This window comes from Herpailurus yagouaroundi, unplaced genomic scaffold (assembly GCF_014898765.1).
Source record: "Herpailurus yagouaroundi ecotype Mexico unplaced genomic scaffold, PumYag 196, whole genome shotgun sequence".
Classification (NCBI taxonomy): Eukaryota; Metazoa; Chordata; class Mammalia; order Carnivora; family Felidae; genus Herpailurus; species Herpailurus yagouaroundi.
The window spans coordinates 21,285,277-21,311,689 of record NW_024412427.1 but is presented as its reverse complement, the minus strand read 5'-3'; the positions used below and the strand labels follow the sequence as shown (position 1 = coordinate 21,311,689).

Below are 26,413 nucleotides of genomic sequence, written 5' to 3'. Positions count from 1 at the left end.
TTGCTTTGTTAATGATGTGGTGCAAACAGAGGCTTAAAATGAACTTGCAGAGTCAGGCTTGACCTTCTGCATTCCAGCGGGTTGCCACAAAAGTCCACACTGTGAGTGCCACTGTTCCTTCAGCCGGGGCCCCTGAATGAGCACATGTGGAACAGACCTAACTCCAGACCACAGCCTGAAGCTGTGGCTGAGCCCAGCCAAACCCTGTGAACCCACAGACCTGTGAGCACAGAGATAAAACACTTGTTATAAGGCATCGAATCTTCAGATAGTTTTCTAAATCATGTTTTAATAATCACAGATGGCAGTGATGGTTTTCTTTACAACTTTGATAAATAGTTTCTCACCACACTATTCGTACCTGGCCGAATTGCCTGTACAGGCAAGATCCGGTGACCGATAAATTTACCTCCTTCTTCATAAACTGCTATCCTCAAACAGGCCAGAGAAGGAAGAACCACCTAGAGGGACATTAAGGACACTCGTGGTTACAAGAAGGTATAACTGCAAGGAAGGATTAGAAAGGTAATATTCTAACATGCCCTGTGCTTCCAAATTCACATAGAAGTTTCTACTTAACTAACTGATAAAAAGGTAAGTTGTTGCTCTATAACTTTGATTTTCAAAAGGATTACCAGTGATATGGCTTCATCTATGTCTCATCACCTTGTCCTGATGAGGAATTTGTTCATCATGTAGACCATTTACTTTAAAAAAAAAGTTTTTTAATGTTTATTTTTTTTTGAGAGACAGAGACAGAGCACGAGCAGGGGTGGGGGGTGGGCAGAGAGAGAGGGAGACACAGAATCCGAAGCAGGCTCCAGGCTCTAAGCTGTCTGCATAGAGCCTGATGCAGGTTCGAACCCACGAGCCGTGAGATCATGACCTGAGCCCAAGTCAGATGCTTAACCGACTGAGCCACCCAGGCACCCCTAGACCATTTACTTTTGACATGAACATTCTCAAGATGGAAATGATAAAGGTTTAAATATATGTTTAAATATAAAGTTAGTAGTCTTATCACTATTTGAGCATTGACTCTTACATTTTCAAAGCAAATTACTTTTATACTTTCAAAGCAAAAGCAAAAGTACAGAAGAATAGCTTTTAGGAGAGCTTTCAAAGTGAGATTGCTTTATAAATAATTCCCAAATAATCAACAAAAAATTGCTCATTTTTCCTCCTTCAATGTAAAACATGTGTCAAAAACATAGGGCTAATTGTACCCTTAAAAACTTACTTTTGGTAAGAAGAATAAAGTAACATTTATTGACTATTTTCAAAGTGCCAGATATTTTATAAATGTTTTTATTATATCAGAAAAATTCTTATTGGGGTGCCTGGGTGGCTCAGTCAGTTAAGCATCCGACTTCAGCCCAGGTCATGATCTCACAGTTTGTGAGTTCAAGCCCTGCATCAGACTCTGTGCTGATAGCTCAGAGCCTGGAGCCTGCTTTGGATTCTGTGTCTGCCTCTCTCTCTGCCCCTTCCCCACTAAATAAATATTTTAAAAAATTTTAAAAAAGAAAATACGTATTAATAATTCTATGAAGTAGACACTGTTATTAAATCCAATTAACATATTTAAAATAGTGGGAGCACAGAGACCTTTAACACAAAACTCTCTTTGCAGAAGATGGCCTTTGTAGATCTTTTGGCCAGTTAAAAGCAAAGGGCATGGTAAATAGTCTATTCCACTTTTTACTGGACTACTGTCCTCCTTTGTGTGACAAGCATGTGTGAAGAAGATTTGCTTTTTGTTGAAGGCAGTGAGAAGGCCCAGTCATATAGAAAAGGTTTTAACTCTATCAGAGAGAATCCAGGCAAGATAGAATGATCAGCTACCAGAGGCTAGAGATTACATGAAGTTTAATTTTTTTAATATTAAAATTTTTTTAAATGTTTATTTTTGAGAGAGAGAGACAGAGTGTGAGCGGGGGAGTGTGAGTGTGCGAGAGAGAGGGAGACACAGAACTCGAAGCAGGCTCCATGCTCCAAGCTATCAGCACAGAGCTCGATGCAGGGCTTGGACTCGCAAACTGTGAGATCATGACCTGAGCCAGATTCGGATGCTTAACTGACCGAGTCACCCAGGCGCCCCTAATTAATATTCTTTTTTAAGAAAGTACAGACTTCCTTCTCTCTGCTACCATATTATTCCTTGCTTCCCACTTCATTTGAGTTACAATGAAAATGTATCATTTATCACTTGTATTATGAGAGGATATGAGTTAATTTATATGTTTTCCTGGTCTTCCAAATGAGGTATACTAGAATTAATTGATTCACAACACAATTCTGAAAATCCAAACAAGTGATTCACAGAGATCTTGAATAGCTTTTAAGATAGTCCCCCAAAGTTCTATTGCTTTATAAATGTGTAAATTCCCAAATGAAGCTACAAATAATTCTTCATGTAATTTTTCCCTCAGAGTGAAACACCTAGAATATGCATTTATATCTCATATCCAGGATATGTGACCAACCTTTTTGAACACAATGGGCTCTTCTTCCCAGACAGGATTTACAGCATTTCCTTGTGATGTTTTGGTCTTAAATGCCTTCCTCCTTGTGTCCACAGGCAAACCAAACATATCCACTTCCACATAGGTCCCAACTTTCTTATCAGAAAGAAACTGACCTGAAATAATCTAGAAAACAATAAAAAAGGAAGTCTTGATAAATGAATAAGTGATATAAGAGAATACTTTAGGGAGGTACAAATGCTGGTTGGTAGAATTATAACCAAAATGAAATAGAGGCAAATGTACAAATATAATTTTTCATTTGGTTAAAGAACTGGTAGAGGAACCTTGAAAATGCTGAGTTTAGAAGGAGTCAGTTAATAAGACAAAGTTGTATAGGAGGAAATAAATGAACAAATACCAAAAATTTGATGAGATTATACTTTTTGTACTTGAGATACATCTGTTAAATATTGAAGATTGATCTTCAGAGCCAACTAAATATAAAGGTTTTTCTAATACTTAAAGAGGTTACAAGAGGGAAAAAAAACCTCACCTTAGCAAAGCCACAATGATAATAAAAACAAAAACCAAATATTAACTTAAACTGTCTAGTCCAGCTTATCATCACTCCTAACCCCAACCTGTTAGCCATCCACACAATTATGGGTATCCTTGCCTAGCCACAAAATTTATGGATATTGTAGAGTTAACAGAGAGTTTAAAATCACATATTCTGGTGGCCAAGAGCTTTCTGAGCTCAAGTTTGTGAAAGAGGACAGAATTATCAAGATGATGTCAGGGCTAGAAATGGGACACAATGGTGGCCTGAGAATGGCCCTCAGCAGCTCAGCAAGGCCAGTAGCTACATGCTGATGTGGTCAGAAATTCCAAACAGGTTAGAGAGAAAAACGAGGAAGAAGCCATCTGAATTTGCCCAAGATAACTCATTTTTCCTGAATGTTCTCTTTAGCCTGAATGCGTGGGACCTGCTAGCAACATTCTCTGTTTAATTTGAGGTTCTACATTAGAACAACTTAGCAGACATTTTATATATTTGAAACTTCCAGGTTATGTGAGTCACACTGGAAAATCAGATGCACCAAGGATTCTGTGTGCTTAAGATGTTCGATTAAAGCAGAGGTCCTTAGCTAAATTAACGACACTAACCCTCAATGTTCCCATCAGTAACATAGGATGGTGGAACACCTCTTGAGTTCCCAAGTCCATTCTGGCACTATGACGTCTATGTCAAAAGGTCAAAACAAAGGCGCCACTGGACGGACATGAGCCAGATCTTGGGTCTGGCTATCATGTTAAAGACAGGATGGGCTGTCCATTCCAAGGACACCAACAACTGCAACAGTGTCTCCATTCTGGACTCGGGCAACAGTTCACATCCGTTGGGGTCTCAACTGTTTTCCCTCAACTCACTTTCTATGTTATTTTTATAACTACTTACACTGTCATGGTAGAATTAAAAAAAAATAAATAAGCAAGAAAACATGCACAAAACAAGATGAATTGGAGGACAAGAACAAAATTATTAGTTTGATCCAACTACACCAACAATTGACAAGGGTTCTAAAAATAGCATTTTGTCAGTGTGTGATGCTTACGAGTTTATCTTCATCAAACTCGGCAGGAATTAAACATCCTTTGCTGAAAAGAATTTCCTAAAATAAACATAATCTCCAAGCTCTAATTCTGCCAACTCCACTCTTCAGATACATGGTGTGAAGTAATTTCAAAAGATATAATTTTGAGACACTTCATTGAAATTTTATTTTTGATGTTCAGTATCAAGTGACATAAATTTTAAAGTAAAAATGGGCTCAATAGGCTTAGGGTAGATATAAATTAGTAAAACTGTTACTTTTTTTTTTTTACAAAGTTTTTCATATGCCTTTGGTTTAAGGTCAATCTGAAAATTGCATTTATGTCCAATAAAAAACATTTCTTAGTTCCACAGTTATCTAGCTAAACAAGGAAAAAAATAAAACTTTAAAGAAGTAAATGAAACAGCCACAACAACCAAGAGCTTATAGAATTCACGTATAAATCTCCTTATAAAGATGATTTTTCATTCATAGTATAAAACATTTTCTTATAGCTAAAAACATTATATCTGATATAACATCAAATTCAAAGACTGAAGAAATCATTTTGAATTTATATTTTAGGGTCTGGTATATATCTAATGAAGCAATTCTTTTACTTAGGATCATTACTATGTGTTTTAAGTCCCTGATTTTCAAAATGGTAAATTGAGAGTTTTTATTCAGCCTTTAGCAATTTACTGAGAGAATACTTTTTCTCTAATTTTTCTCAGTGTGGATATTTTTCTACAACTAATGGAGAAATAAAAGACCAGAAGGTTTTTTCCAACATAGGTCAATGATCTTTACACCAAAAGAAAGGACCGACCATGGAGACACTCCAACTTGGTTTATTGATTTAGGGTCCAATTTATCTTATTAAAGACTAGGGCTTAGTCCCTTTATCCCATGCGTGGAGCTTCTGAAACTTGTAATTTGGAGAGAATTAGTCCTTAAAAAAATGCAAGAAGGAGATGGAGATATTGCTAGGAACTAAATTTTTGATGACTTACTTCTTTATGCAATGTGGGTAATGTTCAAGACTTTTGCTGGTGACAGTTTTCTAATAGAGAGGTACATACCTTCACAGATAAAGTGTTGGCCACTATCCCATCTACGATGCCTTCGGTGAATGGATCAAAGTGCTTGTCGGGTCTCCTCATGAACTCTGGCTTTAATCTGTAGCCACTTTTCCCATTGTATTCATACATCCCCATATTTATTTGCATAGCCAGGTCTGAATATCAAAAACACAAACCTTATTGTGATGATATTCATGTTTAGAGCAAGAAAGTAAGATTGTATTATAGTCCATTTTTACTACCCTTTTTAAAAAGAAATATTTCTTCATTTGTAGAAACTTAGGAAACACAGAGAAGAAAAAAAATCTAGCTGTACTCCAAATCTAGAGATGAACCACTGCCAACTGGTTGGTGTATATTCTGTTTTTCTCTTCTAATATGTTGTGAATGTGTAATATGTCCATTTCACTAAATATTTCTCTGCTTTACTTTTAACAGCTGTGCAAACTTTTTTTGAATAGATTCATTTGCTAAATCATTTTAAAATCTTTGAATCCATCATTAATGGCAGTCTTAGGAGTGAAATTTCTAGGTCAAAAGATGTGTTGTAAGAAAATGATGTGTACTTTTTGATGTCCTGCCAAGATGTCCTTCAGAAAGCTCATGCCACTTTACGCCTCTAATCCATGCTTTTGAGCATGGACTTCCCTGCACCTCACCAAAAAGGAAAAAATTCTTTTTTTTTTTAATTTATAGGAAAAAGGATTTCTTTAAAAAAATTTTAAAAATGTTTATTTTTAATTGTATTTATTATTTATTTATTTATTATTATAACTTTATTATTATTTTTTAAATTTGTTTTATTTTTTTTATTATTTTATTTTACTTTATGTTTTATCATTTTTCTTAAAAAGTTTTTTTAATGTTTATTTACTTTTGAGAGAGAGAGAGAGAGAGAGAGAGAGAGCGCTCTCGCATAAATGGGGGAGGGGCAGAGAGAGAGGGAGACACAGCATCTGAAGCAGGCTCCAGGCTCTGAGCTGTCAGCACAGACCGACCTGGGGCTCAAATCCACGAACCATGAGATCATGACCTGAGTCAAAGTTGGACGCTTAACCCTCTGAGCCACCCAGGAGGCCCCAGGATTTCTTTTTTTTAATTTGCATTTCTTTTACTTACCACCTGTATCTAATTACACATTGACTCCTTTCTAATGAACAAAACTTATTCCTAAAAGTTTTCCTAAGACTCAGTCAGTGTATGAAATGAATGTCCACATGAATTGCAATTTGTAAGGTTAAAAAAAAAAACACATTTTAAGGTCATAGGGAATCTGGGAAGCTGCCATTTGTTCTAGATTGTTTGAGTCATGACTCATCTCTATTTAGGAGGATGGTAGAGAGGTAATGGTAGGATTATTTCAAAGTTCCATGTAAGCAATCATTTTTAGAGCAGGGAAAATAAGTGAAATTTTATCTCTCAATTTATTAAGCTATGGTAACTATGATACTAAAATTGGGCAAAAAACCCAAAAAAAAAAAAAAAAAAAGGAAAGGAAATGATGGATTTGAAAAAATAATTGACATCAAAAGTGTAAAAAAATTACAATAGCAAATTGTATGTTCTAAAAAATAACACACAACAAGAAAGTAACATTTATCCCAGGAACAAAAGGATAATTACTTATTGGGAGATATATTTGCTCACAAAAGAAGAAATGAATATATCATCATCCCAATAAATGCCAAATGGCATTTAATAACATTAACATAAATTCCTCAAACACTATTAGTCAATTAGGACGGGTGCATACAGTAGTCCCCACTTAACCATGGGAGATATGTTCTAAGACCCCAGTGGATGTCTGAAACCACAGATAGTACCAAACTCTACATATATTGTTTTTTTCCTATACACACATAGCTATGATAAAGTTTAACTTATAAATTAGGCACGATAAGATAATAACAATAATAATAAAATAGAACAATAATAACAATATACTGTAGTAATAGTTATGTGAATATGGTCTCTCTTTCAAGATATGCTTAAATTTTTTTTTTTAATTTATTTATTTTTGGGACAGAGAGAGACAGAGCATGAACGGGGGAGGGGCAGAGAGAGAGGGAGACACAGAATCGGAAACAGGCTCCAGGCTCCGAGCCATCAGCCCAGAGCCTGACGCGGGGCTCGAACTCACGGACCGTGAGATCGTGACCTGGCTGAAGTCGGACGCTTAACCGACTGCGCCACCCAGGCGCCCCTATGCTTAAATTTTTTAGTGTTTATTTAATTTTGAGAGAGACAGAGAGAGCGTGAGCAGAAGGGCACAGAGACAGCATGACACAGAAACCAAAGCAGGCTTCAAGCTGTCAGCACGGAGCCCGATGCAGGGCTCGAACTCATGAACTGTGACATCATGACCTGAGCTGAAGTCAGACGCTCAAACCGACTGAACCACCCAAGCACCCCTTAAGATAAGTGACCTAATGTACTGTACTCACCCTTCTTTTTGTGATGTTTATGAGATGATAAAATGCCTACAGGATGAGAGGAAGTGAGGTGAATGATGTAGGCATTGTGATGTAGATGTAGTGTTAGGCTACTTTTGACCAGACAGTAAGTCAGAAGGAGGATCATCTGCTTCCAGATCCTGGTTGACCACAGGTAACTGAAACCAGAATGAATGAAACTATGGATAAGGGGGACTATTGTACTCCTTTAGTGTGTGAGAGAATATCTGTCTCAGTCATAGCCAACATCTACTCAAAGCTGCCCACTCTTAATACTATTGTTTAATACGATTGTAGAATGGTCAGTCCAAAGCACTAGGAAGGGAAAAAAAACATAGATGTGATTACATTGTGATTGTGTATCTGAAAAAAAACAACAGAAGCTACCAGCAAAATAAGTTATTATGAGAGTTTAGAAGGGTGATTATAAAATGAACTTATTTATAAAATAAATATACAAATATCAATATCCAAAAGCAATCTGTTAAAAATATAATGTTTAGGAGCGCCTGGGTGGCGCAGTCGGTTAAGCGTCCGACTTCAGCCAGGTCACGATCTGGCGCTCCGTGAGTTCGAGCCCCGCGTGGGGCTCTGGGCTGATGGCTCAGAGCCTGGAGCCTGTTTCTGATTCTGTGTCTCCCTCTCTCTCTGCCCCTCCCCCGTTCATGCTCTGTCTCTCTCTGTCCCAAAAAAATAAATAAACGTTAAAAAAAAATTAAAAAAATAAAAAAATAAAAAAAAATATAATGTTTAAAAAAAAGGCTTTCATCTAAAGAAACTATCTCTCAGATGAAGACAAGTGATTTTGCTGGGAGACCTAATGTAAGAATTTCTATTTATTTATTTATTTATTTATTTATTTATATTATACAAACTTTTTAATATTTATTTTTTTATTTTTTAATTTTTTTTCAACGTTTATTTATTTTTGGGACAGAGAGAGACAGAGCATGAACGGGGGAGGGGCAGAGAGAGAGGGAGACACAGAATCGGAAACAGGCTCCAGGTTCCGAGCCATCAGCCCAGAGCCTGACGCGGGGCTCGAACTCGCGGGCCGCGAGATCGTGACCTGGCTGAAGTCGGACGCTTAACCGACTGCGCCACCCAGGCGCCCCAATTAATATTTATTTTTGAGAGAGAGAGAAAGAGTGCAAGCAGGTGAGGGACAGAAAGAGGGAGACACAATGTAAGAATTTTTAAAATGAAGAGAAAAACATTCTTTCAGTACTAAAAAAAATAAAAAATAAAAGGTGTCCGTTTTCTTAATACTTCTTAAAATTCAAAATTGAACGTGATTTTAAACAAAATATTTTTTTTCAGTGGGGAGAGGGAAACAATATAACAATTAAACTAATGTAAATTTAATATGATTTTATGCACAATCCCATTTCTTTCTCAGTGAGGGCAAGGGAAATAATAGTAAGTAAATTAAATTCATTTGGAATAGGGATCCCACTGGCAATGGCAAGACAAGTACTAAAAATTAATAGCCATGAAGGAGAATCTCCACTTCCAGATATTAGACCATATTATTAAGCATTACAATAATAACAGTGAGCTATTGGCTCCAGGAAGGCAGACAAATTTATTAGTAGAGAAGAATATAACTGGAAAAAAATGGACCCAAATTAATCACCTGCCAAAAAGCTACATCTACTAAGTAATTTCAGTTTAGTGTAAAAAAGGATTGATTTCTTACTGAGATTATATACTAAAATTAAATTTGGATGGTTGAAAGACTCAAATTACAAATTAAAAGAAAAAAAAAAAACATGAGAGAAACAGAAGTAATCTGGGTCTAATCCTGGGGCAGAAAGACTACAATAATAAAAGTAAGCTGGGGCGCCTGGGTGGCGCAGTCGGTTAAGCGTCCGACTTCAGCCAGGTCACGATCTCGCGGTCCGGGAGTTCGAGCCCCGCGTCAGGCTCTGGGCTGATGGCTCAGAGCCTGGAGCCTGCTTCCAATTCTGTGTCTCCCTCTCTCTCTGCCCCTCCCCCGTTCATGCTCTGTCTCTCTCTGTCCCAAAAATAAATAAAACGTTGAAGAAAAAAAAATTAAAAAAAAAAAAAAGTAAGCCAAGACTCCATAAAATAAAACATGAATCAACCCAATCTCTTCCGTTTCATGAAATATGACAACATGCCCATTATATAAAAAGCACTGTTGTAAGTGGATAGAAAATTGACAATAGTCCTAAATACGCAGTTTATAAAAACACAAATGTAAAAATTGAAACATATTTAAAATGTTCAACCTAAATAATAATCAAGAAGTAAAATTAAAGCAACAATGAGAAAATATTTTGTCTGGAATATTATTAGTATTATTATTATTTAATTATAACACTTAACTGAAATCTCAAATGAGAGAGAATACTTCATATCATACACTGCTGATGGAAGAGAAATCCAGTGTAACATTTTTTTTTGAATTTGTTAAAGGCACAGATTTTTAAAAATCATTTTATTTTTTTTTCATCATGATAAATGTACTCTTAATCACCATCACCTATTTCACCCATCCCCTCACCCCTTTCCCATCCAGTAACCATCAGTTTGTTCTCTATAGTTAAGCGTCTGTTTTTTGGTTTGTCTCTCTCTTTTTCTCCTTTGCTCACTTGTTTTGTTTCCTAAATTCCACATATGAGTGAGATCATACAGTATTTGTCTTTCTCTGACCCAGCTTATTTTACTTAGCATTATACTCTCTAGTTTTATCTATGCTGTTGCAAATGGCAACATGTCATTCTTTTTATGGCTGAATAATATTCCTACATACATATATATTTATGTGTATATATATATTATATATATATTATATATATAATATATATATATGTATATATACCGTATGTGCCTTACCCATTCCTCTATCAACGGATGCTTCCATAATTTGGCTCTTTTAAATAATGCTGCAATACACATAGGGGTGCATGTATCCCTTTGAATTAGTGTTTTGTATTTTTTTGGTAAATGCCCAACATTTTTGATGGACAATTTTGTATATTATACGAAGATTCTTGAAACATTCACATACTTTAACAGAGTAATTCTATTTTAGGAACTTTTCCAAAAGAACATTAGGATATACACTTGACAATTTATATTCAAGATGTTCTCTGAGAATTATTTATAGTAGAAAAAAAATTCCCTAATGTCCAGAGATAGGAAATGGGTTTGAGTGAATTGTGAAACGTGCTTAATATACAGCTATTAAAATTTTTATCTCTGTATAGCATTTAAATACATACACATTTTAAACAAATGAAAAAGCATGTATATACATAACCCCAAATCCTTAAAGATTACAAAGCTGAAAGTTAAGTGTTGATTTTCTGAGTGGCAGTGTTCCTGGGCAGTTTTATTGTTTCTTTATACTCTTCTGAATTTTCCAAATATCCTACAATATATACATATTACTTTAAAAAGCAGAAAGATTTTTGTTTGAAAGTAATATGGAACCACTAGAAATAAAGACTTGGTTATAAACTATTAAAGATAATTTCTCCATTTTCAAAAGCTATTTTTCTTTTGCAGTGATATTTTCCCTTCATTGAAATCTGCTTCTGTTTGCTTTTCAGTCAAGTCTGGAAATACAGCTTTCTAACTGAATGGAAATGAGCTTTAACTGTGCTACTTACCCACAGTTTGAAAATTAAGTGCAACCATTTGGCAACCAGCATTCCAGAAGAGCTGAGGCATGTAGTTGGATGAATCCACACGGGTTCCTTTTGGATATATCCTGCTGAGCTGCATTTTGTTATATCTGGACCATCATGTTAAGTAGTGAATACAATTATAAAAATAATTAGCCCATACCATTAACTTAGAAGCCACCTTCCTTCTTTCTCCATTGGGAAATGAACTAAATATTGATGATCTCATTGGGCTAGTGGATGAAAAATGTCAAAAACTTCTGAACACACAGAATAAATGTGGTTTTATAATATAAACGTACTATAGCACCCTTGCTGAGCCTTGTGGGTGAAAACTAATGAGGAAGAAAAAACGATTAAGTCAAAGTCAGTGTAATTTGGGGGAGATTTTATTGAGGGTAGGTTTAACGATTAAGGACACAGGAGTAAACTCAAGTGTGCCAAAGCACGTGACAGGATGATAACGTCTTTGGCGGAAGCAGATAATGTGAACTGCATGGTTGTTTTTGAAATGCTTTCTGCTCATTTTTTAACCTTCTCTGAGAAGGTTATTTGCTATATGCTATTTGCCAAGATTGTGGTACTCTTTATGATTGATAGCAAGGTCAAGATAGCACAGAAGGTTCTGACCTTGTTTTGTATGTTAGTTCCTACTGTAATCAGTTTTCCATCTTGAGAACCTTTTAGTTACTGAGTACTATGTAGCTATTAAACAATGCTATGTTCTTAAAACACGACCCTATTACCAAATTTGGTGGAAGTCAGCTAAGATTTTGAGCTCAGGCAGGGAAATTAGGTGTAAAAGGACCTGCACCTTATTTCTGGAAGTTGCTAGCTATAGGATCTAGGGCAAGTCATTTTGCTCTTTTCTGAGTGAGTTTCCTCCTCTGCTTGATAGATTGAATAATCCCTACATCCCAGGCTTATTGTGAGGATGAAATGTGATAAGACATCTAATGTAAGGTCTATAAAACAGTCAATGCTTAATAGTGTGACTTTGTTTATGGAGTTTACATTTGCTCCCTCTCCTCTTGTTGATGAGTTCTAAAAGTCACTTTTGTTTTTTTTTAATTTTAGGACTTGTTTCATGAAATTGGGCTGTTTGAGGCATTTACTATTGCTTTCATAAAAAAATTTAAAGATGTTTCATTTTTAATTTATGGATAAAAATCAAAGGTTTTTGTTGTCAGAATTATCAACAAAGCCATTGTTAGTAATATATATTTATATTCTGTTTTTTAAGTTTTTGGTGTGTGTGTGTGTGTGTGTGTGTGTGTGTGTAATCTCTATACCCAGCGTGGGGCTCAAAGTTATGACCCCAAGTTCAAGAGTCACATGCTCTTCCAAATGAGCCAGGCAGGTGCCTCTATATTTATATCCTTGTCATCATTCCAACCGTTTTCTGATTGGACATCTATCACATGTATGTGTATACACTGTACATATATCTTACGTATGTATAAAGTATATTACACACTTTACACATGCTGTCCCTAACCCAATGAGCAAACTGGTGTCACCATATTCAGAAGGATTAAGCCAATTGCCAAAGGACAAAGATGGTGTGAAAATACCCTTGAAACCTGAGCTTCCTTTATTGCAAGACCAGTTCTCTTTTCCATATGCCAGCCCCCGCCTCTCAGCCATGCATCAGAAGCCAGAAACTGTCCATCACACCCAGGTATCAGACATAAGCCATTTCATACATCTTCTCCTTTTCAAAACAGAAATCAAACAAATGGCACGTGTGGCTTTGGCTGGGTCATTTCAGCAGTCAATCGTCAAATCAAGGATACTCTACAAATTCCACTGGAGACTTTGTCAGTTGCTCGAGTCCTTTGGTTTCCACGAAGGAAGACATTTCAAAACTTCTATTTCTTTCTGAGTTAACGACAACAAAAAAGGGTGAGGAGTAAAATTCAACGGTACACGTTATAACGTGTAAGATGGAGGCATATGTTCAGTGAAGTTAGGGTGATGAATCCTCATTGTATAACTTTATATATGTATTTCTTCAGTCAAAGCTGAGTCTTCTAAGAAGCTGTCTCTTCTAATACTACCTGAGTCAGATTTGCTTATGGTCATGCAAGTTAGGGATACAATGGCATTAGGATGGGGAAATGGATTTTAGATGTGGCTAGAGTGGTCAATGAAAGCTATTTCAAAAGACGAAGAACCCTGGGGGACTCTTTTGTTCTAAATCCATTCAGATTGGTTTTCTCTCTTTTACACCCCACCTTGTCATTGCCCCAGTTTGTACACACCCCCTCAGTTCAAGTAACTAATGTGACATTAAGATTAGGGTATTTCAAAGCAGAAGGATCCTTGGACATTTTCCAGTCTGATGGCCTCATTTTCAGATGGATAAGAGAGGCTGGAGAGATGAATGTGTTAGATATCTCAATATAATACAAAAGCAATATTTTGAAAGTGGAATCCAAACTTCTGATTAGAATGGAAGAAACAAAACAAAGTTATTTTAGTTTGTAAAGTCTAAGAGTCCAACAGCTTCTCTGTCCTCTTCCCAACTAAAATTCAAAGTGTTACACACAGTACTGAGGCAAATGTCATTCAGAGTGGTTGCACAGTTCTCAGTTTTTAAATGGAGTTCCCTTTGATGCATTTCCCCCTCTTTGATGCCCACTTTCCATGAATAAAGCCTCACTGTTCTTTCTAATATAACCTGGAGTCTTTTATCCATCTATCTCCTTATCTTCCCCAATTTTTAATCGGCTCTAAAGGAAAACCTTACTTCTCTTATTTTGGCCCATCAAAAACCTATTTTCATATGACTAATTATTTTAAGCATTACTGCTAATTAAAATTAAGTGAATTCAGTAGGTGCTTTGTAACATACGTGCAGTATTATTATTTTTTTGATGTACAGTATTCTTTTAAAAAAATAAAGTGATACAATGATATCAAACACAAGGAGAAACGGACTTGTTTGTAAATCTTTGGTCCATGCTGTTGTTACCAGGTTTGAAGGATGTTCTTTCTCAATCTGGCTAGTTGTTTAGGAGCTTTTGACTCATGAATTAGGCAAACTCATTTTACAGCCAACAAAAACTATAGAAATATAAAAATTACTACTTTAGGATGTTTCAAATTGAACAACTTGTGGTAAGATACACCAGCAATTACAGAAATAAAAAAAAATGTCGGAATATTTATATATAAACTGTATTAGAAGTTAAATTCCTCATTGTAGAGATACAGGTACCATATACTATAAAGTTGAAGCTCTTTGGGCAAAATTATACAATTATACATTAGTGTGTACGGTAGAAGCTTAGATTTTGATGTATCTATAAAACTATGCCTTATAAGAGGCTGCTATATTTCAGCAGAAATTCTGCCTTTAAAAGCACACTCATAAAAGCAGCTAAAATGTCTCAAGGATTCTCTTAACCTGATAGCATCTTACATTTCATACAAAAAAAGGGGGGGGCAATTTCACAAAAGAGCTCTTTTCTTTAGGTGAGGGAAAGATGCTATTTCTTTTTTCTTTGCATCCAGTATGGATGTGTAGTTGGAGGAAGAGAGAACACAAAATGATGTGAAGCTAATGTTATAAAACAGGCTGGACAAATGGAATGTGTGTGAAGTGATTGATTTGGTTCTATTTTTCGTTATGAGGGTTAACCACGTCTCTGGCTGCTCCCCGCTCCCCCCTTCTGGGGGGCGGGTAGATAGTTTATTTCAACACTGTCTCTTATATAACGGAAGGAACCCATTATGTTGTTGAACAAAAACGACTGTGAAACTCTCAATCAGCTGTACTCTGGCCTAATACCTTTCAGATAACTGTGTGTGGCCTACAGCCCCATGACGAATTTTGGGGTAACATCATGGAATACTTTCTTACATGGTTTTAATCATCAACTCAGGCACATATTCAAGACTTCACAGAATAGTTCTGTTAAGGGTAACATTCTTTGTTCTAACTACCTTGTATTTAAGATACATTCATTATAGTCTCCCCCTCTCTCTGCCCCACCTCCACTTACTCCCTCTCTCTCAAAAATAAATGAACATTAAAAAACAATTTAAGATATACTCATTATATGTTACATTAGAGGTTCTTCTCCAGGGAAAACTTACTTTTTGAAGTTTCAAAGGACTCAAACTTGACTGGCTGAATATAGTTCACCAGGTTAGACATCTCTTCTGTGGCCATGGCCTCACTGCCAGCAGTACCCTGGAAGCAGAAATAAAAATGACATTCCCAGAGTCAGCATTACATTACCAAGGATTATGTTCCCAGGGCAATGATCAAGCGGCCCACGAGAGAGAACACCATCCCTTCTCTTCTGAAAATGATTATCGCCAATAGGAAAATTCACCACAGGAGAAAATTTACTCGTATGTTAGGCAAATATGGGGTGGCATACGGGGTGTTTAGGGGCAGCTCCCAGTGTGCTCGGTGACCAGCAGTATCAGCCTGAGAGCTTATTAGAGATGTAGCATCTCAGCCTCCACCGCTGGCCTCCAGAATCAGAATCTGCATTTTACTAAGGCGATTCAAATGCACATTACAGTTTGAGAAGCACTAAGCTATATGTCACTGGTCATAGCATAAATTCCTTAGCTGATGTCTAAGGTTAAGAAATCAAGAAATCAAGAATTCACTGTACAAGATGAAAATTAGTATGTAGCTGACTGCCAGTGAACCAAAAAAAATTTGTTTTTAAAAAAAGGTTGCCTTGTGGAAATAGGTTGGGGTCGGTGAACAAGTATTAGTTTTCTTTATAAATGTTCATCCCTCCCTGCCTTCTTGGTTCCTGTGTGCCTATCAGGCAAGCAGTACAATACAGCACAGGGGTTAGTAGCTAAGATTCTAAAGCCAGATTGCCTAATTTCAAATTCCAAGCCCACCACTTAGAAGCTGTGCAATCTTGGGCAAATTACTTAACTGTTCTGTGCCTCAGTTTACTCACCTGTTAAATTAGAATAAAAACAGTCCCAATAGCATATTGAGCTTTTGCAATTATTAAACAAGTTAATTTATGTGAAAGAGCTCAGAGCAGTACCTGGCACATAGTAAAACCTCATGTTACTTTAGTATTACTTGCTATTACATATCACTTTGATAAAGTTTTTAATAAAGGAGAAAACCAATACTGCAGTATTGGCATGGACAGACCTCTGTAGACTGATCTAATATTCTCTCCCATTTTTAGAAGAGAGAATACATGCAGACATGATTTCTTTTGAAAACGCCTGTAGCAATATTTAGGTTAAATGTTAATTGGGAAATATTCATTTGCAAATGGGCCATCCAATTAGTAAGGCAGTTTTGAATGGACAAGAATCAGTGATAAAACTTATGCACAATTGAAATAATTACCAGGAAGAACTACTTTACCAGGCCTGTTAATAGTTTTCCTCCTGGACACTAACTTGAAATTTAGTGGAGGAACATAATTAATCAAAATTTTAGACAACATTAAAGGAAATAAGTGTAAGAGGAAGAACATTATGTAAGAACAGCTTATTATTTGTTATTTATACCTGAGACAGACACTTTCCAATATATTTGAGGGAATATTCAGTGTAAACTTTTGGATTAAGACTCTTGCTAAAACAAAGTTTTGAAATTCCAGTGGACTTATCTCAGATTCACTTCTAGATCCTGTGCAATTAATATTTCTTAGCTGATGAAGTTATTTGGGGTGTTTTAGCTTACATCATCAGTAAGGAGCTCTAGTCATTTCAAAATTACAACAATAGAATTAATGTCATATTTCTGAACATTTCTCCAAAACCCCACGTTTTCTCTGGATTTGGGGCCATTTGACCAACAATTTAATTGCCTCAAAAATTGAAGCAGGCATTGGATGTCACAAATTTTGAATTCACCTTCCAGAGACCCCATTTGATGGAAGGAAGTCTTGGCAGCATTGATAATCACAGAGAACTTTTGCTCAATGCTGTGCTTATTCCTTTAGTGACTCAAGTGCACATTTTTAGTGATTCAAGTGCACATTTTCATTTTCCAACAGGGTAGCAGGTTTAAAATGAACTGTGATGCTTTTGACCACTAGATGGCAGAAGGAGACCATGAACTGTATGTCCAGCCGGCGCAGCAGGGACTGACAAACTAGGGGATGAGCCTCTGTGACCAGAAGTCAGTTCCTAGACACCTACCTCATCCATTGAAGATTTTTTACAGTCGTCATCATCATCATCGTCGTCACTCTCAGTATCAGCTTCCCCTGTCAAATTTTAATAGCAGATCATGAAGTAAACAAACATTTACAAGTTTGAAGCACATGTTAACAGGTGCATTACAAAAAATTTCCTTGGAAATTGGCATAACACTGCTTTAAAATTATTCATTTGGATATTTAAATTTTATAAATTATATAGAATTGTATTGAGATTTGGAATATGGATATTTTCTCTAAATTTACTTTGTGAATACCATTTGAAATGTCCAAATTCTATTAAAAACGCTTAACATTTTTATCAGTATGTTTAAAAAAATATGGCGTCATCTACATTTAGCTTTCTATGGTACACACATCCTATATGGACGTGTACGTTGTCTTTGGGGGTCTCTAGGACTCTGAAAGATAAACTCTCTTTTTCCCACTTTTCCCTCTTTTTCTGAGCCTTGATTCTTCCATGTGATGCTTGCAGCACTCAGTGACTTTACCGCTATTTTTCTGAGGCCATAGAGGACCTCACAGTTAAGGCCGAGTATTTGATCTGGGACAGGAAAGGCAGGGCTGTGGCAGCACACCTGATGACACAAAAATTGTAAAGTAACTATTGTATCTTACGATTTGCTTGCAGGCTTATTTGATGGATGCATTGTCATTCATTTAAACAATGCATGTATCTTAGAAAACGGTGACATTCTGTTTCAAAAAGCAGGATAAAATGCATGAACCCTTAAAATAATTATGCGTGGAAATCTGCTTTCGTCAGACATAATTTAGCTGCATATTTAGCCAACACACAGTCATTTCAATGGATTATTTTTCCTCTCTGAAGATTTGGTGGACGATTCCGCTCCTTAAAAATTCACACCAGCAGGAAGTATTAAATTCTTCCACAGCCTTGGGTCTCAGTCTCACCTGATAATATCAGTTTTGTAAAAAGATTTTCAAGTAAAATACTAAAGAAGGCATTATATGATGACTACCATCTTTCAGCGTTCACACAGTGCCATAACAGTACAAGCCCAGTAGATGGCTATATCGGCTCTACAATGAGGTAACTTGCACTGGCTAGGTCCTCCCCCCTCTCAAATCTTGTGAAAGTTCGCAACCCTGTTCAATCTATGTAAATGACACAGTGTCCACAGCATGTCTTCCAAAAAGCTTATAAATGTTTTCATTTGACTAGCAAAGGTCAATCAATTACTGAATAGTAGCAGTGAGCAAAGTATTCATGAAGTATCTTTAGAGGGAAAAGATTTCCAGGACCAGTAAGTCTTATTATTTATGGCTCGTTTATTGAAAGAAAGCACATGCAACCACTTTATGATACTTACATTGTGTTAATACAGGGAATCCATTATAATTTGGAAAGAAAACATATCTCATTATATACCAACACATTCTTTTGGAGGTTGGCACTTAATTGTTTTTAATAATCAAATGTGTTGCCCCAAGTTCTTTTTACTTTTTTTTTCTTGCTTTTTAATTAGAGAGGGGATTCTTTTTTTTTTAATTGAGTAATTTCAAAGGTTGTTTGGCAAAAGCATGTAACAGTGCTTCATGTGATATAACAACACACCAATAATTTCATAATCCTCCATCAGGTATTCTTTAGTTTATGTGGGAAAGAAGTAGTTTGTCTTCATTTACTCTATGAGCAGGACCCTGGTTTCTCCCTCATAAGTCTTCTGAGGGATCTTGGAGGAAACTTAAGACCATAAAACCTTGAACCATAAAAAAAATCTATCCTAGTTCTTTAAGACAAGTGTACTGGCAAAGGGATGAATCTTGGAAAAGGCACCTGGCCAACAGGCACCATGATAAGTAAATTAGTTTTGAAATAAGAACCATTCATGTTTTTCAAGTTACTTGAGTTCCCATTACCAGAGAACATCTACAAGCCAAATGGCAAATTAGTAGGGCTCATTATTCAAAAGACTACCTACATATTAAAATGTCCAAAATTTTCCATTGAAATAAATAAAGATTGCACAACAGACCATGGGGCTAGCTTAGGAAATCTACCGAATTACTAACAGATTGCTATTCTTCTCTGTATTAAGCAATAACGTTCAATGCCTGTAAAAATTGTTATTTGTGTTATGCATCCAGTTAATAAAAAGGGAGAGAACTGGTAGTGGGAAAGGGAGATGGGGAAACAAGTTCCTGTATGCAAAGGAAGACTTGGTTTCTTCCCTAGATTCAAGGGTTTCAAGAACTGTAAACCTTCAGAAACAATATTCTTACTGAGAACAAGAGTTAGTTTTGAAAAAAGAATCAGAATAATGTATTAATGCTTGAAATACACACTCAAAAACTACCGCCCCCAAAAAACCTTTCAAATAATTATATATTTGTTGGTAAGAATTTTACTCTAAACCATAAAAGAAATTGGCCATTGAGATGGAAACATACAAGAAAAGATAAATCACTGATTTGGTTAACCTTTTTTTCCCCACCAGATTGCTCTAGAATTTACATTTTAACTTAAAATTATTTTGAAATCTTTTTAAAAATGTTTTTTAATATTTATTTATTTTTGAGAGAGAGACAGAGTGCAGGTAGGGGAGGGGCAGAAAGAGAGGGAGACACAGAATCTGAAGCAGGCTCCAGGCTCTGAGCTATCAGCATAGAGCCCAACTGACGCAGGGCTCGAACTCATAAACCATGAGATCATGACCTGAGCCGAAGTCATATGCTTAACTGACTGAGCCAGCCAGGCGCCCTTATTCTGAAATCTTTTAATTGATATACAATAGATATGCGGAGAAGTACACATACCATATATATACAGAGGGATGAATTTTCGCTGACTAAACAGACCTTAGTAACCAGTATCCAGATCAAGAAACAAAATAAAACCAGTGTCCAGAGGCCCCGTTGGATGCCCTTCCAGTCATTTCTTCAAAGGTAACCATTTCCTGACCTCTAATTTCATAGGATAATTCTGTCTGTTTCTGTACTTTATATAAATGGAGTCATACGGTGGCTTCTGTTTTTGTATTTGAGTTCTTTTACTCAACATTTTGTTTCTGAGCTGTGTCCATATTGGTGTGTGCAGTTGTAGAGTGTTATTGCTGCATATTAATCCATGGTGTGAATATACCACAACTAATGATGGCACTTGTCATCCAGTTTCCAATTTTTGGCCATTCTGTGTAGTGTTGCTCTGAGCAATTCTTGTGCATCTCTCTTGGTGAATATCTATACACGTTTCTGTTGGGTATATACCTAGGAATGGAATCCCTGGGACCGAGGGTGTGCATATGTTCAGCTTTTGCAAATACTGCCAGTTTTCCAAACTGATTGTTCCAATGTGAGTTAAACTTTCCATTCAAGAACTTCCTAGATTCAAGCTTCAAGTTTCCTCCACTTACTCACCCTCCAATCAGGAGAGCCCTTTTCAGATTGCCAAGATTCTGATTAAAGCTAAAAAAGAAATCAGACTAAATGACAAATAATTCAAAGGAAATGGGGTGACCACTTGAATTCTTTTCTCATCATCCGTAAAAATCTATTTCAACCTAAATCTAAAAGGAAAATTAATGATACTAAACATCACCTAGAAACTTTGATAGATAATTCAATTGCCTTTACCTTTTTACATTTTAAAAGAGATCTGTAAAATATGGATGAGTTGAATTGCCCAGAACTCTTCAGCATATCATCAATGAGAACATATTCAGTGAACATCTTGTGCCCAGACCCAAGTTAATGTTAAGGTATCATTGCCCTTGAGAAGCTTAAACTCATGTGGTCACTCCAAACATTTGGCCGATGTGGTAGACAGACCACAAAACCATACGGCTCCCCCAAATGACCATGTCCTGGGGATATGTTCTGTGCCCTGTGAATATACAGCAAGAGGGGCTTTGCAGATAGATTAAGATTGAGCTGGGGAAGATTATCCTGGTTTATCCAAATGGGTCCAATGTAATGGTGTGAGTTCCTAAAAGCAAAGGACCTTTCTTGCCTCTGGTCAGAGGCAGGTATGATGACAGAAGTGAGATGGGACATTCCTGGCTTGAAACTGGAGGAAGAGACCATAAGCCAACAAATGTGGGTGGCCTCTGGAAGATGGAACAAGCAAAGAATAGGATTCTCCAGAGCCTCCAGAAAGGACAGCAGCCCTGCTGACAACTGGAGGTTGGCCCAGTGAGACCCATGTGGGCCTTCCTACTTACAGAACTGGAGATCATACATTTGTGTAGCTTTTTTTTGGTTCATCTATTTATTTTGAGAGAGAGAGAGAGAGAGAGAGAGAGAGAGAGAGAGAAAATGAGTGGGGGAGCGTCAGAGAGAGGAGAGAGAGAGAGAATCCCAACCAGGCTCCACACTGTCAGTGCAGAACCCGGAGTGGGGCTCGAACCCACAAGCTGCAAGATCATGAGCTCAGCCTAGGTCAGACGTTCAACTAACTGAGCCACCCAGGCCCCCCCCCCGCCATTTGTGTAGTCTTAATGAAGCCACCAAGTTTGCAGCAGAAACAGAAAACCCATACCATTTAAAAGTGTGTCCAAATAGGAATGTAAAATTCCTTCTAAGTTAAATTAGAGCAGCAATTCTTAAAACCACACGTAATAGGGAACAAGAGCCTGCCAACCCCTCACCGGCTCCTGGAGATGAGGGCTCAAACACGCTGGAGGAGTCACTGTACGTGTTGGAGGCTTGTTCTGAGAGCTTCTTTTTGCCACTTCCTTCTGATGACTTATGCGATTTCTTCTTATTTTTCACCAAAATTTTGTACATTAAATCCATAGGGCTTGGAAGAGGAACTCCAGATTCCAGCTAATGGAAAAGAAAAGCACCTTCCTTAACAATACTGCCCCTTTCTTTCAGACCCCCTCCCCAAACCCCCAGCACAGTGTTGGACACCAAGAGCTTCTAGATTATTAGTTACTACGTTCATTACAGCTCATTAGACTGTTCTAAGCATGTGTCCCACATGGGGGCTGCTTCATGGTTCTTTATTTTTTCATGAAAGGCATATTTTAATTACCGAACTCTCATTTTTCCGCAACGAATCCCCATGAATCAGACCCACAGAAATGTACTGGGAGATTTGCTAACCCAAAGTTTTATGAGTTTTCTGATGGACCATAAGTCCAACCGTTTTGGTTTGAGGCAGATAGGAAGGCTTTGTCCTTGATTTTCGAAGAAGGGAAGCCAATTAGTGTGGTGTCTGTCAGGAAGGGTGTCTGTCATATGGAAGCCTACAGAACCAACCTTTCAGATGCATTTTAAAAAGAGCAAACCCCCCATCTGGAACTAGGTAGTAAGCTGCACATGTCCTTGGCATCAGCCCAAGTGGGCTGGTGGTTTCACATTTCCTTGTAGCCCTGAGATTCGAGCTACCCTTATTTGCAAACATTATTGCCAGTGTTTTCAAGCTTGCACATCTAATGGGAAAATCAATTTCCCATGAGAGGGTTGTTAGATATTATATCAGAGATTATGTGTGCAAGTCCCAAGGTGAGTTATTTTTAGCAAGTCTAGTGAACTCCCCTAAACTGGTCCTTTATTCTTTGCTTACAACAAGTCTGGGGATTGGTATGAAATTGTGTAAGAATGTGTGGAGATGAGGAAAAAGGGTTGAAGAGGGGAAAGGCTACTTTAAGATGTTCCTACTGCTTTTCCTTCCCAAAGCAGGGATGCTTGGCAATAGGAGGCCTGAGTTCTGTTCTACCAAAAGGCACATGCAAGGGAGTGAATAGTGGATGCAGGGCCAGGTGGGGATCTCATTGTACCACCTGCAATGTCCCATTTTGCTGAACCATGTCTCTCAAAGGGTGTAACGAGGTTCCATGGGAGATGATCAGAACTCTGTCTGGCCTGGAATGTCTCCATGGAAGATATTTGTGATTCTGGGAATTCTGTAGTCCTGCCGGTCACGTCAGGCAGTGGGGGAGGGACAAGACAGTGAGCAGAGGAAGAGGACAGATGCATGTCTTCCGCCCTCAGTGGGGCACACTGCCGGTTTCCTCCTGGTCAGGCTTCATTATCAACTCAATTAATCTTCCCGAGAAACACAAACTTGGAAAGGATGTAAGGAAGTCTCCCCCTAACTCCAGTCATTAATATGTACATTCTTTCAGCGATAAACCTTGAAACTGCTTACTGGGTATTTTTCCAGTGGTTCCATGAGAAGAGCATCTCCAAAGATCAGTCGGCAATACTCTGCCATCTTGGCTTGCTGCTTTGGGCTAAGGGAAATGAGAAAAAAAGCAAGCAAGGGGGCTTATTTAAAGGGGTTGGACATGATTATTTTGTGTTATTAATTACAAAAAGAAGTGATTTCTTCAACTTACCCTTCAAGACCAATATGTATCACTCTAAACCCCTTGTTTACTATCCTGACTTCTGTGAATTTGAATACCACATGCAGAGAGACAGTGAAGGCTATTCCTATGGCTAGCCTCCATAGACACAGATGGAGAGGACAGCAGGTCATTTGCCAGTCACTGGATTCTTGAATGCCCCAGAATTATGGGCTCAGTCCCTTTTGTTCAATTTCCTGATTCTAAGTCAAATGCAAGATGCTTGGGGGCAGACCTCAGCCATGACTCCATGTGAATTCTTGGTTGAGATTTGTCTAACCCACAAAGAGCTAGCTGTAAAGGAATGTTTTTAAGGAGGTGAGGGAGGAGAGGAAAGGAAAGGAGAGAGGCAGACAAGGAGGGAGGGAGGAAGAAAGAGAGAGGAAGAGAGAGAGAGAGAGACAGAGAATCTTAAAACACAGAAGGGCAGTCAGGCCAAAGTGTGTTCACTTGGGAGGGGATTCTGGAGGGAAGATAAGAAGCAGACACCATGAGGAAAGGTGTCTGCAACTCTTATGTGCATAATAGGGCAGCAGAGGTGGTGTGAGCCTGACTAAGTGCTGGTAAGAATCTGATCTGAAAGAGAAAGGCTGGAGCTGTAGGGCTTGCTGAACTGAGCTCCAGGCTTTCAACCACTCTGGATCTATAAAATGAGGATAATCACAGTTCTTGGAAAAGGACAGAGGATGCCAAGAAGATGAAGCAGAGTAATGGATGCAGATGCCTTTGAGGCATTAGGAGAGTGGGGCGAATGTAAGAGGATCCAGAGTTACCAGGCAGCACCCACCAGCTAGACTGGGCAACTTGCGGGCTGGCTAACACATAAACACAGTCGGTACGAGGGAATATCTGCCATCTTTCAATACTCCTGCTTCCTTTGACCTTTTAAAAAGCAATAATATTTTTTTTCTCGTTCTGTAGAATGTTAAGTATCATTATAAAGGTATCCAATTCCATTGGGTTTTATGGACTGTGAGTTTGATCTACAGGCTGTCAAACTTGATTTCCAATAGTTGCCTCTACATGCTGCAATGTTAATACATTTTCACAAAACTGGGATTGCAGTAAGAATAAGTAAGTGATAAAAAGCCTTATTTACCACAATTCAAAACAATTCGAAAGTGTGATTCTTAATTTTCTTTCTCTCTTCCATAACTGTTAAGCCTGGATCATGGACTCCCTGCTCCACCCCACCCTAGATGGGGGATGTTCTAGGGATTCAAATTGTATTGCAATGGTCCCTATGGAAAACCACTATATCCTTTTTAAAAGGCATATATTTTGGGGGTCAAATGAGTTCTCTGGGTTTCAGCTAGAAGCCCGAGATCACTGCTTCATTGAAACTGCAGGGAGAGGCAAAGAAGAGGTTCACAGAACTTGCCAAACCCTGTACAACACCCCCCCACACACACACACACACTTGCTCATTGTCCTTTCTTGACCTGGAGGAGACTTTATTGTGTGGCCTGTGTGGTCCTCAGAATATTCTTCACCAGTGTCAAGGAGAGAGGGAAACCTGCCAGTCAGAGAACGGATCGTGAAAAGCGTAGGGGTAGTTGTTTCAGAACAACTCATTAGAGGCTGGGGAGCAAGCAAAGAAGTAGCTGATTTGGCAGAGCAGCCCCGGGCATCTGTTCAGATGCTGTTGCTCAAAGGATAACCAGCCCAGGGGCTCAACCAAGCCTACAGGTTCCTCAGCTGAAGCGGAGACAAGTCCATCTATGCCGGGCCCACATGCTCCAGGCTACACAGAAGAAACTGTCCAAACCCTCTGACTTTCACGGAATGGTACTACCATGTGACACAGAGCTTTGTTATTCCAAGTGTGGCCCATGGACTGGTAGCATCCACAGCCCCTGAAGCTGGTCAGAAATGCAGATTCAAGGCCTCCAATGCAGAATCTAAGTCAGAATCTCTGGGGAAACAGGACTCGGGGGTCTTCACAAACCCTCTAGGCGATTCTGATGCACCCTCAAGTTTGAGAACTGTTCTGATAGAGTAAAAAGAGTCAACAGGTGCTGATGTAGCTGCTGTTTTTCTAGAGTATTGGAACTTGGGGTTCCTTTGATCAGAGACTTGCAGTAAAGAGGGAGAATTTCACCTCAATGCCCTGTTTTAGGATTTTGAGGGGAGCCACATTTTCATCAGTGGAAGGATTTTGAGGTGATGTTCCAGGTGTTGCTAAGCAGGTAGCAGGCAGAGTCCTCTGTCCTTTGTCAGGCCGTCCCCAAACCAGGCTTTAGGAAGGATTTTGCTGGAGCAAAATCTGACTTTATTCCAGTAAAGAATCACTGAGCTGTTAGTGCTGCAGGTGTTGGGGCCTAGGGCCAGGTCCTGATTCACTGAATTGGGAGAGGACTCCTGGAACCTACATTGGTAACAAGCCTGTGGGTAGTTCTGACATGGATAGTTCCACAGTGTTTAAGGTAACACTCTGACACTTCACCCAAATAACCCGAGGTCTTAAGAAAATGTTGCTTCCTCGGCAGCATCGGTATGGGGCCTGAGATTATGGATTTCTTTTTTTTCCTTTTAAGTGAACTCTACCCCCACCGTGGGGCTCAAATTCATGCCCTGAGATCAGGATTTGCATGCTCTATCAACTGAGCCAGCCAGCCGCCCCAACTCTGCATTTCTGACAAGCTCCTCAATGAAGAGGCTGCCGCTGGCCC

General features: G+C 38.1%; 1 protein-coding gene and 1 long non-coding RNA gene across 5 annotated transcripts in view; one reads left to right on the top strand and one right to left on the bottom strand.

Moving 5' to 3' along the window:
• Positions 1–11,267, top strand: part of LOC121012477 (uncharacterized) — a 94,182-nt gene extending 82,915 nt beyond the window's left edge. The window contains exons 7-8 of one of the 2 annotated variants that reach the window (XR_005782123.1): positions 5,421–5,492; positions 11,180–11,267. This is a non-coding gene — a long non-coding RNA (uncharacterized LOC121012477). The remainder of the gene's footprint in view (positions 1–5,420; positions 5,493–11,179) is intronic. The other variant, XR_005782128.1, reaches the window with a different exon arrangement.
• PLCB1 (phospholipase C beta 1) overlaps positions 1–26,413 on the bottom strand; it is a 709,896-nt gene that overhangs the window by 133,458 nt on the left and 550,025 nt on the right. For all 3 annotated transcript variants that reach the window (XM_040447660.1, XM_040447662.1, XM_040447663.1), the window contains exons 13-21: positions 23,543–23,627; positions 22,035–22,212; positions 17,405–17,472; positions 15,359–15,455; positions 13,051–13,135; positions 11,240–11,364; positions 5,146–5,300; positions 2,487–2,651; positions 362–461 (exon numbers count right to left, since the gene is read on the bottom strand). In XM_040447660.1, the coding sequence (XP_040303594.1) occupies positions 362–461; positions 2,487–2,651; positions 5,146–5,300; positions 11,240–11,364; positions 13,051–13,135; positions 15,359–15,455; positions 17,405–17,472; positions 22,035–22,212; positions 23,543–23,627 (1,058 nt within the window). The remainder of the gene's footprint in view (positions 1–361; positions 462–2,486; positions 2,652–5,145; positions 5,301–11,239; positions 11,365–13,050; positions 13,136–15,358; positions 15,456–17,404; positions 17,473–22,034; positions 22,213–23,542; positions 23,628–26,413) is intronic.